Below are 16,439 nucleotides of genomic sequence, written 5' to 3'. Positions count from 1 at the left end.
TACACGTGTGTGTGCGTCCGTGCGTATGTATATGTGTCTGTGAGCCTGTATACACGCACGCAGGTGTGCGCGCAGGGCTCGGTGTGTGAACGCCATCAGACAGGGAAATCGGGATGTGCCAGCAAAACGTCCGCTGGTTTTCTGGTGTCCTGTGTGTTTCTTGTCTCTCCTGTCACTGCAGAAAGCCAAGGGGTTGCTGTTTCGTGCCTGTTGTAGATGCAGTGTTCTCCGGTGAAGTTGTCTTTGGGGAATTGTGTGGGTGTCGAGCACAGAGGAGCTGCTAGTGTGGAAAAATTGCGCTTGCCATTAGAAAGAAGAGGTTATAATTGTAATTGATTTGAATTGAGAGTGTTTTGCTGAGTAACAGTTTAATGTGTTCATTCTTTTACTTGCCCTGTTTGTCCACTGACAATGGCCGCTGTCACTGCCCAGTGTCTTCTGTTTTCAGAAGAAATAAAAACTAATTTTGAAGGAGTACAGCTCGTTCACACTTCTTTTATTTTTTCCCGAAATGGCTTTACTGACTTTAAAATTACATTTCTCTAACAGGCTGCCATAAGTTATATCACAGGATATCTCTTTGATTTTTTATGTTTGTGTACATACACTGCTAATGCTTTTTTTTTCCCCTGTTACATTTGATTCAGTGTGATTCCCTACTTTTATGCTGCTGTTCTTTCATGAAGTTTTTAATTAGAAACTATTCAATATCTGCAGATCTAGCAGGCAGGGTTTTAGACTATCAGAATATAGGTTATACTTTCTCTACTATTTTCTTTTTTACTGTTTGCAGAGGCTTTAAACAAAAAAGGCCTCTTATTTTTATTCTTTATTCAGGCTTATAGTAGGCGTTGAGTGTTGTTTTAGTTGAGTTTCTTCTTAATGACACTCATATCACTTTGTTTCCTAGAGAATTGGTGAGCAGAAAACTTGTTTTTAAGGAAATATCTGGCATGTGCTGAGAAACAAGTCAGAAAACCTGGCCAAAAGCTAATGTCGTCCGAAACGCCCACAGACAGGCCAGAGGTGCCAGTGGAAAGTACCCTGCTCCCTGAAGTTCCTGATGTGGAAGGAAAGGCGAAGGCAAGTGACGATCCAGTAGACAGACTGGAGGCAGGCTCGGGCAAGGAAGAATGCCTTGAGTCCTTGTCCAAGAGGCAAAGGAAGAAGCTGCTGAAGCAGAAGCAGTGGGAAGAACAGAAAGATCTACGGAGGTATGGTTTGCAAAGCAGCTTCCCATGGTTCACATGTAATGTTTAGTGTAAAAATAACGATGTGTCAGCAGAATTTGTTTGTGAATTGCTTCAGCAAATCAAGGCAGTTGAACCAGTTTTCTCCCACACCAGGTTTAAAGCAGTAGCCCCAGGCTACTTCATCAGCACTTGAAGAGGCTGTAAAGGTAAGCATCCCTTCCTCATACTAGAATTGTTCCTCGGCTTGAAGAGGATGTCAGGAGGGATTCAAACATGCATGTTTTTGATTTGTCGGAAGGGAGAGAAAATGCGTGGCCTTGTTCCTTTCTGAATGGGCTGCGCCCCTTTCCCTGGTGGCATCAGACTTGAGAATCTTAAAAAGACACTGAATAAAAGCAGCTACCTTTGACACATGAAGTGCTGTGCTACAGGTTACATTGATTTATAATCTGTTGGAATAGTTTGGAAAGACGATGAGCTTCTGTTTTGTTGTGTTAAGAGAAAGTGTATCTGCAAATGCGTTGATGGTGATTTATTCCTATCCTGCTGACTGCCAGGTGCTCCTTCCCGAGACAGTGGTTGTTGCTGTCTCTGAAATTTGGTCTCCCGACTGCCTGCTCCTGACAGGAGGATGGAACAATTTCTTCAGAAGCCTTTTGAAAAACTGTTCAGTGAAACAGGGTGTAAATTGCCTTCCTCATTCTGATTCTGATACTGTTATTTTGTCAGTCTTTTTGCTTAGTTCCATTACAAGACGTGACTCAGAGCACCCTTAAATCTGTGAGACTCCCAGTATTGATTTAATTGAATTTGTGTCAGATATCTGTCTTTGTAGGTATTTACAGAACTTCACAAAGATGGGGGTGTGTTTTGTGCTGGTCTCAGTGTAGCACAAATGCAGCCAACAGGCTGAGTTTAAACTACCACAGCCACAGGACAACCACTTTGGCCCTAGAAGTCTGCATTTGTGTGCATAACATGGTACCTCAGCAGACTTGGCAGCACTTTTGAGGATTGATTTGTTTGTTTACTTAGGCAGAAACGAAAAGAAAAACGCCAGAAGAGAAAACTAGAACGTCAGTCAAAATTGGATTCCAGTAGTGAGGGGAATGACAGAAAGTGCATGCGCAGGGAAGCTGTTCCCAGTACGCTTCGCCTCATTGTGGACTGCAGCTTTGATGACCTGATGGTGTTAAAGGTAAAAGGAACTTCCGATTAACTAGGCATATTTAATTTTCTTAAATATAAGCTATATTTTCAGGAATTTCCCATGGGTTAAGGACTGAGTACTTTCGCAGTGATAAACCTGCTTGATTCCTCAGATTAATTCTGTATGTTAATTAAATCCCTGTGATTTTTTTTTTCCTAGAATAATACAAATCAAGCACATGCACAGAGGTGTCTAAGTAGACTTGTGTGGAAGATGTGTGTGTCTCCAGCATAATCCCTTCACAGTGGGTGTTTTTTCTCTCAGGATCTGATGCCCACACTCTCTGAGTAGTCACTTTTGCCAGTTGAAAGCTTCCTTTTTCTCTCTTTAGCTTCTGACTGGCTCATTAAAAAGTATTTCGTGATGGTCTGTAATGAAGGACTAAGTAAAACCAAATTGTGTTGTGTACAGGATGTTAAGAAGCTCCACAAGCAGATTCAGAGATGTTATGCAGAAAACCGCAAGGCATTTCATCCTGTGCAGGTATGTTTGAACAAACTGAACGCTGACTGTTGCCAAGTACCAAACATGAGAACTCTAGTAGGAAAAAAAAATTTAAGCTGCCTCTTCCATAAGAAAATTACTTCTATTGTAACACCCACATTATAAATACACCCCTGTATATGGAACAATATGTGCATGCAGATGAAAAGTGCCCCATCCAGGCGTGCCACTAAGATACTGTTGATACTCTCAGTTTTATCTGTGGCAGATCTTAAAAAAAAGTCACTCTAAGTGCAAATTTGTCTTTTAAATGTATCACTAACTATATGAATATGGTCCTAGTACCGCTTCCATCTAAAAAATAATTAAGAGTTTTAGCTGACAGTTCAGGGTAGCAAGAGAGGAAACAGATTGTGGAAAGTTAACATTTCTGTATTTTGTACCTCTTGTTTGTTCTGTTTGAAGTTTTACTTGACTAGCCATGGGGGACAGTTGAAGACCAACATGAACGAAAATGACAAAGGATGGGTGAATTGGAAGGTGAATAATTGAGTATTTCTGTAAAAGCTTAAACTTTGGATTGTAGTTGTTAACTATATTGTTAGTTGTGAAGAACATAATTTTTTTACACCTGTATTTTTCTAATACATGAGAGCAATAGCTATTTGACAAAGTGTGGCTTTTTGTCCTTTTAATTTATTTAACTTGAATAAACCAAAGACTGCTTCTCTTGAATCTAGATTTGATTTTTGTTTGAAAAACTACACACAGATCTATTTTCACTTGTCTTTATTGAACAAATTCCATGCTTGATAAACAAAGCAGGACTCCTTGATTTAGGCAGTTCCAGCAGTTGTCTGTCTTGACAGTGCTCTTTTTTTCTTGTCCAGAATAAGACTTTCAAGTCACGATGTGATTCTCTCATGTGCACCTTCACTTCCATCACGTTGCCTCAGCACTGAAATGTTCTTCAGAGAAGTAGCTTCTCTTATGGACAAACTCATGTTGGTTTTCCTTGTGACTCCCTGTTAAGCCACTATTCCAACAACTTCAAAGGAAGAGCATTTAGAATAAATAAAACCAGTCCAGTTTTCAGCAGTTCTCATGCAATAGCTGCTTCATGAGAGCATAGCATAAACCTCTCTTACTGAACAATTAATGTTAACTAAGCATTTGCTTCTGGGTTCACTTTTTTTAGTGGACTTGAAAATTATTTGGATCTGTAGGAGAAATATGGTAATGTTTGAAGGGAATCACAAGAACTTAAGGATTTGTAAAGTTCTTTCGGGGTTTCAGAAAATTTCCTGTTGATTTTTACAAGTCAGTGCTATAGGGATGGGATTGTTTATGCAGAAAATTAATCTGCACTGTGCTGTGTATTTGAACATGAAGGAGGAATGTGGAATGACCACATACTATTGGATTTATTTTTGCCAGTCCCATCTTGGGTCTGTAAAGCTTGGTCAGCAATTGAATGTAACTTCTTTTAACTACCTTTTTTTGAGGATATCCAAATTAGAACAGAGCACTATAGTGAGCTAATAAAGAAAGAAGACCTAGTATATCTTACCTCAGATTCCCCAGATGTTCTCAGAGAGCTTGACGAGAAGAAAGCCTATGTGATTGGAGGACTGGTGGATCACAATCACCACAAGGTAAACTGTGGGTCTGTTTCTTTGCAGCTCTTTTTTTTTTGGCACCTTATTTGATATTATTGCTGTTCATGTGTAAGCTAACATAAATAATAATGAGAAAACGTCTTCAAAAAAGAATTCCAAAAAATGTTGAAGAAATGTGAAAAAAGCTTGTGGTGGTAGCAGTGGCTAGTGTTCCAGAGTTTTTTTTATCCTTTACTCTTCCTCTGAAAAAATACCATGTGACTACAACCTGAATAACTTTGTACTTTAACATAAGCTCACGTTTAAAAGCAGGCTATGGCTGGTGGTTCTAGAGCTGAGCTGTGTGAACAGGTTTCATTTACAGTCCTTTTGACCACAGGTCACAGTGTGACATATATAGAAAGTAGTGAGTTTGCCCGCGGTTGTAGCCGTTGAGGTACTGTCGAACCAGGGTAAGTTTCTTTTTGTAACCAACTTCTGAAGCAACATCATGGCAGCACAGGTGACCCTCCTGCCAGAAAACCATACTCATAGTAAATCTGTATGGGCTGATCTGAAACGGTGATTCTCAATCCACTTGTTTTGGTGTCTTTTCCCCAGGGAATTACTTACAAAAAAGCTGTAGAGCAGGGAATTGGTCATGCACAGCTCCCACTTGGAAACTTTGTCAAAATGAACAGTCGGAAAGTGTTAGCTGTCAATCATGGTGAGTTCTAAATCATAAAATAATTACATCATTTTAGAATATACCTGTGATAGTCACAGTTCAAACCCTCAGCACTGCAGATACCTAAACCTTGATCTATTATGTTGATATTTCTTGAATTTAGTTGCCTTCAGAATACACAAACTGCCCTGACCTTTAAATATTATAGATATGGTTAAATATAAATGATGGTGTCCTAGCCATTTAGAAGTGCACATTGTTTCCTGTTGGCTTGTCTGAGGATTACTTGTGGCTTTCTTACCATCCTGGTCTTGTTTCCAGGCTTACTATATAAGTGAGTGAAATGTGGTAAACTATCCAACATTGTATTTTATTGTACTTTATGCCAAGGGAGGATGGATGTTTGTGATGTTTTCACCTCTCTGGACAGCTTTGTTCAGCAGTAACTGCCTCAGTACATGTAGACTTTCCTCAGTTGGTATCAGCAGTGCTCCAAGTGCTGAGCTTTCATAACTGTATTTTTACCTGGTTTTCTGGTTGTGATTGAAGTATTCAACTGCTTAACCAAATGTTGAATCCACTCCTTTAAACTTTCAGCTTTATCATTAGATTGTCTTTCAGTGTCATTAAACAAAAATATATGCAAAATGGAGCCTACTCAGACCTTCATGGAAATTTTTGACATGGTGTTGAAGTCTTTATTCCCTACAATGTGCCCCACTGCACATTCTTTAGTTTATCTTACCTTGCTTTATTTCAAGTTTATTTTTTTATGTAACACATTGCTTAATGATAACTTCATTTTCTTAAAGTGCTGTTGATTGATGAGGTTGGCATTTTCATTATAGTAATGATTATTTAAGCATGGAAGAGAATATAGTATGTCATAGGACTTAAAAATTATCAAACCCTATGTATTTGTAAGATTTACATGTTTCTAAAATTGGATCTTTAATTGTTGCTTTATACAGAAAGAAAGAGCTAATTATAGCTAATTATAGGAGGGGTAAAAATCTTTGTTAAAGTGAATCCACAGCAGGATTCTCCTGTCAAACGTGGAAGCATTGTTGCCTGTACAAAAGGCACTGGTGAGACTGCAGTATTGCAGGGACCTTTCTCCCTGAGAGAAATAGTGTCATGCAGCTGGAGACTCAGTGTGCTTGGCTTCAGGCTGCAGCAGTAGCAGAATTGCCTTGTCTGTTCCTGCCTGCACTTCATCAGCTCTGCTCTGAAGGTGCCACAAGAGAATGCACATAAACCTCTGTAAAGATGGGTTTGGGGGTGTGTTGCTATCGGCCATTCACTTACCTCCCTGTAACAGAGCTGATGGGCTTTTTTGATGTTGCAGTGTTTGAGATCATCCTTGCATATCTGGAGAAGAGAGACTGGAAGGAGGCCTTTTTCAGTGTCCTGCCACAGAGGAAAGGGGCTGTTCCTTTGGGAGTAGCCAATGATTCGTCCAAACATGCACAGTCTGGAAAAGAAGATGAAGACAATGACTCGGACAGCAACTAGGCTTCAGAATCAGATGATGGGAAAGATGAGACTTGCAGTTCATGGGATAAAACTGGGACATGAAGTAGTTACACTTCAAAGACCATCTACTGCCCATATAATTCTGAACTGTCTCAGTGCTCAGTAGTCCCAGAGCTGTTTCTGTGCATGAAGGGTAAACTTAAATACAGCTTTTTACCTTGAAACTTCAATATAATAGCTTTAAAAAAAAAAAAAAGAAATTAATGGCAAATGCAGCATTTATTTTTTTTCCCAGGGAAGCTGTTTAATTTAATTTTTTAGTATTATTTTTTTATACATACCAAGTTGGGTGTGAATGCCAAGAGCATCAGTAGTTACTATTTTAATGTATACATTGTCTCAATTTCTGCTCAAAGTTCTCTTAAAAGCAATGAATGACAAGTGTTCCTTTGACTCCAAAACCTGTACCACTAGTGCCTGCTGCAAAGTGTGCATGAACACTCTAAAGAAAAATTCTGATTTTCCTGAGCATCTCAACAGACAATCACAAGCAACTGAACTGCCTGATTTTATGTGTCATGTTTAGTTAGCTGAGATCAGTAGGTGAAGTGTGAATGTGAGGTTAAGCCAGTTCTTTATACTTGAGCTTGAGTGGGATGGGTGTCAGCACAGGATCAAATCATGTGCCTTGGCTGGCATGTGGTGCATTATCGCTGTCTCTGGCTCTGTCGTTTCTGTGCCGGAGCACGAGGTGTAGCGATCTCTGAAAGGCGTCTCTAAAGCGAAGCCGCTCGGCAGGATCAGCCACACACACTCACACACGTGTGCACACACAAACGCACGGGTAGCTTCAGTAATATGGCTCGGCGGCAAAGAGGCAGGAAGGATCTTGCATAGATTTCCACAGGAGCAGTTTATTGCTTCTACACTGCGAAGGGTTCTAGAGGCAAAGACCCAGAACAACGGAGAACTCAGGCTTAAGTACAGGAGTGGGGCTAGCACCAGGAACCAATGGTGTAAGGGCACAGGAGCAGTACAAAGGTGGGGAGTGGGGACCAGTGGGGGAGCTCTGGGGGAGCGGCGAGGGGCAGAGGCCAATGGGGGGAACCTGGAGTGGAGAACTTTCTATGGCATGGAACATACAAGGTAGCAAGGGGGCGGAGCGGCCAACAGCCAGCCAGGAATGCAGAACTGGGGTAGATTGCCGTAGAAGAACAAAGCATTCTGGGAGAGGCTTCTTTTCTCACCGTGACCTCGACAGAACCCTCTGGACTAGGGACTAGGGACTGTCTTGCCCAGAACTCTCTCTGTCCCTTGTACCAGAGGCTAGCCAGCCACCACAGTGCATCCTGAGATGACACAATCACTTTAGATTACTTCTTAATTTTCTTAGCAAAATTTCTCACACAGCCTCAGAACAACACCAGGAGACAGGAACTCTTCCTTAAAGGTCACTCACATTCAGTACTCCTGTGTAATCACATGATCCTATATGTGTTGTATTGTCTGTCAAATATTTTTCCTTTAAGAAAACAAGTCATAATCTTAGTCTTGGCTGGATGTTCTGATTCATCTTATTCCTAACTGACTTATGTGCTTTGGCAAAGTAGTGAAGTGGACACCCTGGAAGTGAGGCTTCACTGTGAACCTGCCCCATCCCTTTTTCTTCAGGGAGTAGCCAGGTAGCTGCAGTGCCTGAAGAAGTGCAGCTCTCCCACGGGTTGGCTGAAGAGCATGAGGCCACACATTCCTCTCTGCTGAGCTGCAATCAGAGGGCCGATTCAAGTATGGCTTGCCTTGTGCCCATTTTTCTTCCTCCCTTTGTTGTTACTGCTTTCAAGTGGAGACTACAAGTGGGATCCCTACGGGTCCCTATGGTCTGTAAAGGGTTGGCAACCGACTGGTTATGGTTACACGCTTAGTGCACTTCTCTCTACTCCTTTTAAATGGCCAATAGAAAAGTTTCTTCTCTTAAAAGGATGGATTGTGGTTTGTTGCTGAAGTTCCATGGGGGCTTTTTTTAGGCTTTACAAAACTAATTGCTTTGTTGCAGAAACTAGATCAGCCTTTTCATAAAAGCATTGCTGGTTGTATTTCTGTAACAAAAAAGGCAGCATAAGTATATCCAGCATGTATTACACTGATTCTCTAACTGAAATGTGTAAAATTGCAAGGAATTACACCTTTACAGCTGAGGTTCTGCATGTTAACGCATGTAGCACCTATTGAACCTGATCTAAGACTCCTCAGTCTGTCCAAGGTTTCCTTAAGACCATACATATGCCTCATTTACTCAGGCTTGAGAGTGCAGGAGCAGGTGGCTTAGACAAACTGGGGACTTTTAAGAGACATGCTGAAAGGGTTCCCAAAGCATCTTACAGAATTGTTGTGCAACTTAAAACACAGCCTGTCTTACAACTTCACCAGTGAAATTAGATACACACATCCACACACATACAGGTGTTTTTAAATTCAGCTGTTTAAATCTGAAGCTTACCTGTCTATGGAGAAATAGAAGAAAAACATAGTCTGGTATGTTGCTCCTTGAAGGCTGCTCATGCCAACTGCACAGTGTCACAAGGTCTTGGTGGCTGCTGCCTATGCATATACGTTGCTTGTCTCACCCACCTGCTCTTGTCCCCCATCACAAGAAGCATGGCCAGCAGCTCAAGGGAGGTGATCCTCCCACTCTGCTCTGGTGAGATCCCATCTGCAGTGCTGCATCCAGAGCTGGGGCTCATGATATACGAAGCCCATGGACTTGCTTGAGCAAGTCCAGAGGAGGCCATGAAGATGCTCAGAGTACTGGGGCACCTCTCCTGCAGACAGGCTGAGAGAGCTGGAGCTGTTCAGCCCAGGAGAAGAGAAAGCCCTGGGGAGACCTTAAAGCACCTTCCAGTACTTGAAGGGGGCCTACAGAAAAGCTGGAGAGGGACTTTTTACAAGGACAGGTAGTGATAAGACAAGGGGGAGTGGTTTTTAACTGACAGAGGGTGGGTTTAGATTAGATATTGGGAAGAAATTCTTCATTGTGAGGATGAGGACTTTTAGTCTTTTTCATTTTGGATTTACATACTGTATACAAGTTATAGCACTGTTTGGCACTCTGGTGTTCTAGCTTGTGGCATGCTACTTAAGAAAGCACATTTATTCTTAATTTTCAATCTACAGACCTGGCTGTTCTCAGTATTTTCAAGATGGTCACTTGCATATTTCAGGCATGGCCCACTAATGCATTACACTTGAAGCAGAGATAAATCACTGTACTGTTTTATAATAAAAAAAGACAAGGAATTTGTTTCTGATAACAGAAATATGTACATGCAGTGCTCTAGGGCACTTCTTAAAGCAAGATCCTTCTTTGAACCAGCTTTAGCCATACAAAATTAATGAAACTGTAGAAAAACACATAGGGAGGTTCTCTGCTTCATGCTGCTGTACTCAGGGAAGATCAGGTCTGACATGCTTGTCTAGCCAGGACTTACATCCTGGGCCACCATGATGCTGAGAACAGAACATAAAAAGAGAAGCTGCGCAGAAGATCTAGAAGAACAGGATCACTGTGTTTCACCACCACCAGGCGTCATTGCTGTGCTTAGGAAAGCTGACTTTCATCACTAAGCTTTGTGAAGTTTCAGGTACTGCCCAAACTATTGCTCAGCAATGCTGGGCAGCAGAATACACCCAGAGATCTTTAAACATGTGTAGTGAAGCATTAAAAAGGCAATAAAGAAAGTATGGCTCAAGGAACCTGAAAAGAAAGAAACAGAAAATAGGAAGGGGATATGGCAGAAAGTAAAACCTTCTGGCTGAAATGGGCAAACTTTCTTTTAGTTGCATGCAGCGGGAAGGTCACAGCAAGATGCCATAAGTAATCCTGTTGGTTTTTTCCCTTCCCACTGAGCCTCAATCCCCTTGGTTCAGATTTCTGAAGTCAGGGACCCCAGCAGTGTTCATCTGCATCCATGTTGTGACAACTTGCTAAACACTGTACTGCTGCAGGTTAGTGTACTTTCCCCCTTCTTGTCCATTTCCTGGATTCAGGTTAATTTGCCTTTGATTTGGTTTCCACATGTCCCATAATATATGCTCACTGACCCTATGTTTGCTTATGGAGCAGTAGTGTTTGATTCTAGGCATGACTGCAAGAAGGGCATCTGAATGATTTGAGTGGAAAAGAGCCTTTCTGAATAGCCCCATCTCAGAGGCTTTTGGTCATGAAGTTGACAATGGTGGTGAGTTTTGCAGTGCAAGCCGGCGTGCTGCACAGGGGTGTAACTGTCCAAGGGGATCCACACTGATGGTTATTCCAAAAACCTGTGCGCATGACAAGGCACATGAGCTCAGGGCAGTCTTGGGGCTATGTGGCTGCCAGCTGCAGGAGTGCAGGATGTGGCATTCTTAAAATCCTTAGAACTTGAGGATAAGGTCAGGGAAGTTTGAAGAGTTCCAGTGTTTTTTTGATTTAAACAGAACTTTTTATTGCTCAGGCTGTGCTGCAGATCACGTTGAAGATCACAGGTTTACTGCACCATTATTGGTGTTGGTTCATATTATTGTAAAGTATCCATTTATTCTGCAGGAGGGTTTTTAAATAAGCTATGAGTAAGCACACATTCTTCTTGTCGTAAGTAATTCTGAAAAGCAGAGATGGACTTCAGAGTGACTTCCAAATCTAAAGCTGAATAAACTTTGGCCCATGTTTGAAATGTATCCCTTCACTGTCCCTTTTCCAAGAAGGTGTCTGTGTTAGCTGGAACAACAGCATCTACTACTGACAATACTAAAGCCAAAATAAAGTGTTTGATTCATATTCATTCCCTTTTGCTGCATTTTTACTTCAAGTAGTATAAGATGTGCTTTTTTTCTTCTTGTTTGCCTTGTTTGGCTGACAGGAGCCAGAGAGCGACGAAAGCTGATAGTTGTGCAGACCTTCTAGCCTTGGTGCCATGAAAGCCATGGGACAGATAAAAACTCAAGGCAAGAACAAGGAGCAGAGACGAAACAAAGCCCAAGGCAAGAACAAGAGGCAAACATGGAACAAACAGGATGCTATGACCTGAGCCTCTGGTGCAAAAGGATGATTAGCCAGGACAATGCTATCACAAGAGGGAATCTGCAAGGATTTGATAGTGTTGCTATGGGAATGGGGCAGGGGGGTTTGAGCCTATGGATTTGCCCAGAAGTAGTAAACTATAAAACACTGGTAACTTGTACTGGCTTTGCTTGCTTTGCTTGTTACATCCAGCAGAGTCCGTGCCTCTTCAATCCCTGCATTTGGCTGTGATATTTTCAGAGGAAGAAAAGGCATTATTTATTATTATTTATTTTCTAAAAGGAAGAAAAGGCATTATTTTAAAAAGGGGTGTTCATACTTAATCAAGTACTCTCCTTGGATATTATTTTCCCCTTCAAATTCTTCTAATACTTCCTCTAAACCCACAAACTTTTAAAACTACTGTTTTGCTAATTTGCACCTTCCACCTTTGGCTTTTCTTCAGCTTACTAAAATGAGTAAGGCATTAACCCATGAGCAGTTGATTTATTTCCTGTGTGTTTTGGAAAATAAAATAAAAATAAAAAAAATTTATTTCTGGATGTCTTTGTTCATGTTCTCACCAAAGTGGATGTCATCCCATATGTGCTTAATTCAGCTCCATTGCCTTGTCACACACAGCTGTATAATCTTCAGATATGATCCCTAAGCTTTTTGAAGGGCATAACCTGCTCTGCCAGCTAGTTCTGAATCTTACCTGCTGCTCAATCTCTGTGCTTCAATACTAATGAGTACTTGCAGGGTTTTGTGTTTTGTGTACCTAATCTTTTGGACATCCTTAAATGTGCAGGTGGAAAAATACAAAGGGTTTGGACAATCATAGCTTCTATACTGTGCAGGGTGGGACTTCAGAAATGTTGCCTTTTTTTTCCTATCTTCTACTAACATGTGTGTCCCAGAACTTTTGGGTTACCAAGTTCTTCAGAAGTGAATCATAAAAGAGTAAGTTGGAAACTGCTATCACACAGTAGGAAGAAATGCTGGAATTTCAATTTAAACACCCTCCAGAAGGCTTATTTATCTTAACAGCTAAGTCACTGTCTGAAAGAAAGAAATGTACCTTGCTAAGCTTAAAATCAACACGGTAGATAAAGAAAAAGTAACCTATTTTAAAAAATGCTAAAGTTTTAGCTAAAACTAGTATGCATTTTATTATTTGTAGGGCAGAATGTATAGTTGTCAGTAAAATCTGTGATGCATAACTGCCCTTAAAAGCTTTTTTTTTCTCTAAATTAAAGTTAGGTCACTCAAGCTGTGATTAAAATAGTCTCCTGTTAAATAGAGCCAGGTCCAGTGCAGAACTTATTTTCCATTAAAAGAAAGCTGGTTTAGAAAGCACTAGCTCTCTTCACCTGGAGCCAGTATCATGCATTGCTTCAGGAAAGCAAGCAATGCAAGGCTGCTCAGCCCTGGCAGGAGTAAGGAATGGGAAGCAGGCTATGCTGCCTGTGAAGTGGCAGTAAAGAACCACTTCCCACTACAAGTACCCCGTAGTCAGAAACTGTAGCTGTAGCTACAATCTGCTGAGCATGGCCAATGATTCATAACATAATAAGTTACAGTCCCCAAGTGAAGATAACCTAGAGTTGCAAGAACAGGCCTTTGCCCACTGTTTCTAACTTGTCTTGTGTGCAATCTTGTAGGGCATGCCCAGCCACTGCCCTGGAGGGATGCCTGCTGAGATAAGGAGATGGAGCAATCTCCCAGCAGGACCCCCCCTGGGAAGGCAGCTACTCTTCAGTTACGGCGAGAAAAAGACACACCCAGAATCTTCTGGGAGACCCTGTGCAGATCCTTTGTAACCCATTGGCCTTTACCCTCTGAGACCCATCCCCTGTATCCCTATAAAAACTAGCCCTCTGCCCCTGTGGGGGAGAGCCCTCATCCCTGGCCTCCCCTTCGCTGGAGTATGGACCAACAATAAAGCTACCTTTCCTGCAGAACCAGCCACATGAGCCTCTCATCTCTCTCTGGTCTGGCCTGGAGGCTGCTCTGCAGAGCTGAGCTGAAATCACGAGCTGATAATCACTAAAGAGCTGACAGCCTCTGCACTGGCCCTCCTAGCCAGCAGCTGAGGGAAGACACCGGGCCTCAGGAAGGCGATTCCTTTTGGGACCATCTCTCCGGTCCGGTCACAGCTTCCTCGGTCAGAGCTACTGACCCCTCACCAGCTGCCATACAAGCTCACCAGCCATGAACACCTCCAACATGTTCTTTGTCTTCAGCCTCTGACACACATTTCACTGGAATCTGCTGAGGTTAATAAGTCACTGGAGAGTGGATGTTAATGTATCATGTTCAGCTGGATAAAGTGAGATAAAAAAGACGGTAAAGGAATTATGTATCATATTTGCATAGAATTACAGGCTATCCTGAGTTGGAAGGGACCTGCATCAAAGTCCAACTCCTGGCCCTGTACAGGGCAGCCCCAAGAGTCACATCCTGCGCCTGAGAGCATTGTCCAAACCCTTCTTGATCTCTCCCAGGCTGGTGCTGTGACCACTGCCCTGGGGAGTCTGTGCCAGCGCTCAACACCCTTTGGGTGAAAAACGTTCTCCTAATACCCAACCTAAACCTCCCCTGACACACCTTCATGCCATCCCTTTGGGTTATGTCACTGGTCACTAGAAAGAAGATATTTTAATTGTATAAAAAGGAGTAAAATATGTAGATAAACATAAAGAAAAATTCTTTTCATAGTGAACAGCCCTAAAAGTGGAGAGGTCTAGGGATCAGCGAAGTATTTTCTGGCAAAGGGTTGAGCCAGGAGGCCTGTGCAAGCAAGTTGTAAAGGGGCGGCACTGTGGTTTCCCTGCATGCCAGGGCCCGTGTATCCTCTGAGCTGGAGTCTCACCCTCACTTATCTTTAGGAATCTGGCAGAGCAAAGCAAATAAAGCAGCTTCTGCAACATGGTTATGCAAGTCCACTTGTGCCTCACTGAAACCATGTGCAGTCTCTTTTGTTGTCACCTTCTGCCTAAAGACCATGATGCCTATCCCTGCACAGGCTGCAGACAGGATCCACTGTCTCATCCAGTGTTCTCAGTTGGAGGCACTTACTCAGGCCGAAGGACATGGTTTCCAGATAGCCTCAGCTCCATTTTCTGGAAAAAAAAAAAAAAAAGGAAAAAATCATGGCCTTGATATGCATATAGCTAAAGATATGCAGAAAGTTTTGAGGGGAAAGGAAACATAAAGGGATATGAGAAATAAACCACTAAGGAAAGGGTTGGGAACTTCAGAAGAATCATAGAATCATTAAGGTTGAAAAAGACCTCTAAAATCACCAAGTACAAAAGAAGGGAAGAAAGGAAAAAATAAATATCAAGGAATAGAGTGGACTAGAAATACTTCATTCTGATACAAGTTATTCTAGGAAGTGCAAATCACTAGGTGATTTACCTCCTGAGAGGAATAGAGAGCTTTGGCTGGAACACAGGAGAAAAAGGAGAGTTTATGGCCTTTGGAAGAAAGGGCTGGGAGCTCAGGAGGATTACAAGGATATTTTGAGTTTTTGCAGGGAGAAAATTAGAAGGGCCAAAGCCCAGCTAGAACTTAATCTGGTTACTGCCATTAAAAAATAAAAAATGTTTCTATATATACATTAACAGGAGCAGGGCCCCATCATGTGTAATGGTGACTTGGGAAGACAAATGCCATCATTCCAAATGTCCATGCCTTCCTCCTTCTTCCCCCACTTTATATGCTGAGCATGATGTCACATGGTTTGGGATAGCACTTTGGTCAGTTTGGGTCACCTGTCCAGGCTGTGTCTTCTCCCAGCCTCCCAGGCACACCCAATTTCCTCACCAGTGTGGCCATATGAAATGCAGAAAAGGTGTTTGCTCTGTAAACCACGCTCAGCAATAACAAAAACATCCCTACATTATCAGTCCTGTGTTCAGCACAAATCTAAAACCCAGTCTCAAACCAGCAACTGTGAAGAAAGCTAACTCTGCCCCAGCCAAAATCAGCACAGAAGTTCAACAAGGCCAGGTGCCAAGTCCTGCCCTTGGTAACAACAACCCCAGGCAGCACTACGGGAAAAGCTGCCTGGAGGAAAAGGACCTGGGGGTGCTGGTTGACAGTGGCTGGACATGAGCCAGCGCATGCTCAGGTGGCCAAGAGGGCAAATGGCATCCTGGCCTGGATCAGAAATAGTGCAGTCAGCATGACTAGGGAAGAGAAGAATTTTTTCTGGAATTAATTATAGTCATACAGGTAAACATGAAAAAGTGCTATACTTAGTAATTACTAGTCAGATTACATGCAGCATTTTATCTCTTTTTCACTTGTTTCTGAAGGAAAAATCTTGATTTCAGGTTGCTGGGTGTAATATAAAAATAGATGAGGCTTGAAGTCCCCAGGAAAGGCAGTGCTGACCTATTGAAGAATGATTAGAGCATCAGGGGCATGGGTCATTGATAGAATTATGGGATCAATAAAAGAACTGTACAAGCAAAAGGCCTGCAAGCAAAAGCTAGTGTGAGAAACTGCCTGCATGAGAAAGCACCTGTGTGAGAAACAAGCCTGGGAACAAGAAGGGAGTTTTTAGGATATGTGGCTGTGCAGATAAGATGTACTGACCAGGAGAAGGGAGGGTGAACTCTGAATTCTTTAATCATAACGTGGACTGGCACTTCGTTTCTTTTGACTCGGCGGGAAGCCAACTGAAGCGCCAGAGCAGCGCCGGCAGGCGTAAGGATCAGCAGCTGCGGGCTGGCGCCTGATTCCAGCCTGGACCGACCGAAAAGCGGGGGCCGCCGTTTGGCTG

At 42.3% G+C, this 16,439-nt stretch overlaps 1 protein-coding gene and 1 long non-coding RNA gene across 4 annotated transcripts in view; one reads left to right on the top strand and one right to left on the bottom strand.

Annotated features, from left to right (window-relative positions):
* On the top strand, nt 1-11,426 carry TRMT10A (tRNA methyltransferase 10A). 3 transcript variants are annotated; one of them, XM_017736759.1, is made up of 8 exons: nt 1-23; nt 911-1,214; nt 2,229-2,391; nt 2,815-2,886; nt 3,313-3,387; nt 4,353-4,502; nt 5,067-5,172; nt 6,482-11,426. In XM_017736759.1, exons 2-8 carry the CDS (start codon nt 994-996, stop codon nt 6,646-6,648), a joined length of 954 nt encoding a protein of 317 aa, XP_017592248.1. In that variant the 5' UTR covers nt 1-23; nt 911-993; the 3' UTR covers nt 6,649-11,426. The 3 variants fall into 3 exon arrangements, with proteins under 3 accessions (XP_017592248.1, XP_008633815.1, XP_017592249.1); XM_008635593.2 differs by having other exon boundaries at nt 7-319; XM_017736760.1 differs by lacking the exon at nt 3,313-3,387 and having other exon boundaries at nt 7-1,214.
* A 2,911-nt stretch (nt 11,427-14,337) lies between these two features.
* The window catches only part of LOC108447305, a 9,983-nt gene continuing 7,881 nt past the window's right edge, over nt 14,338-16,439 (bottom strand). The window contains exon 2 of the long non-coding RNA XR_001862793.1: nt 14,338-14,769. This is a non-coding gene — a long non-coding RNA (uncharacterized LOC108447305). The remainder of the gene's footprint in view (nt 14,770-16,439) is intronic.

This window comes from Corvus brachyrhynchos, unplaced genomic scaffold, assembly GCF_000691975.1.
Source record: "Corvus brachyrhynchos isolate BGI_N302 unplaced genomic scaffold, ASM69197v1 scaffold175, whole genome shotgun sequence".
NCBI lineage: Eukaryota > Metazoa > Chordata > Aves > Passeriformes > Corvidae > Corvus > Corvus brachyrhynchos.
The sequence above is the reverse complement of the archived record's forward strand: the minus strand, read 5'-3'. Positions and strand labels throughout refer to the sequence as shown.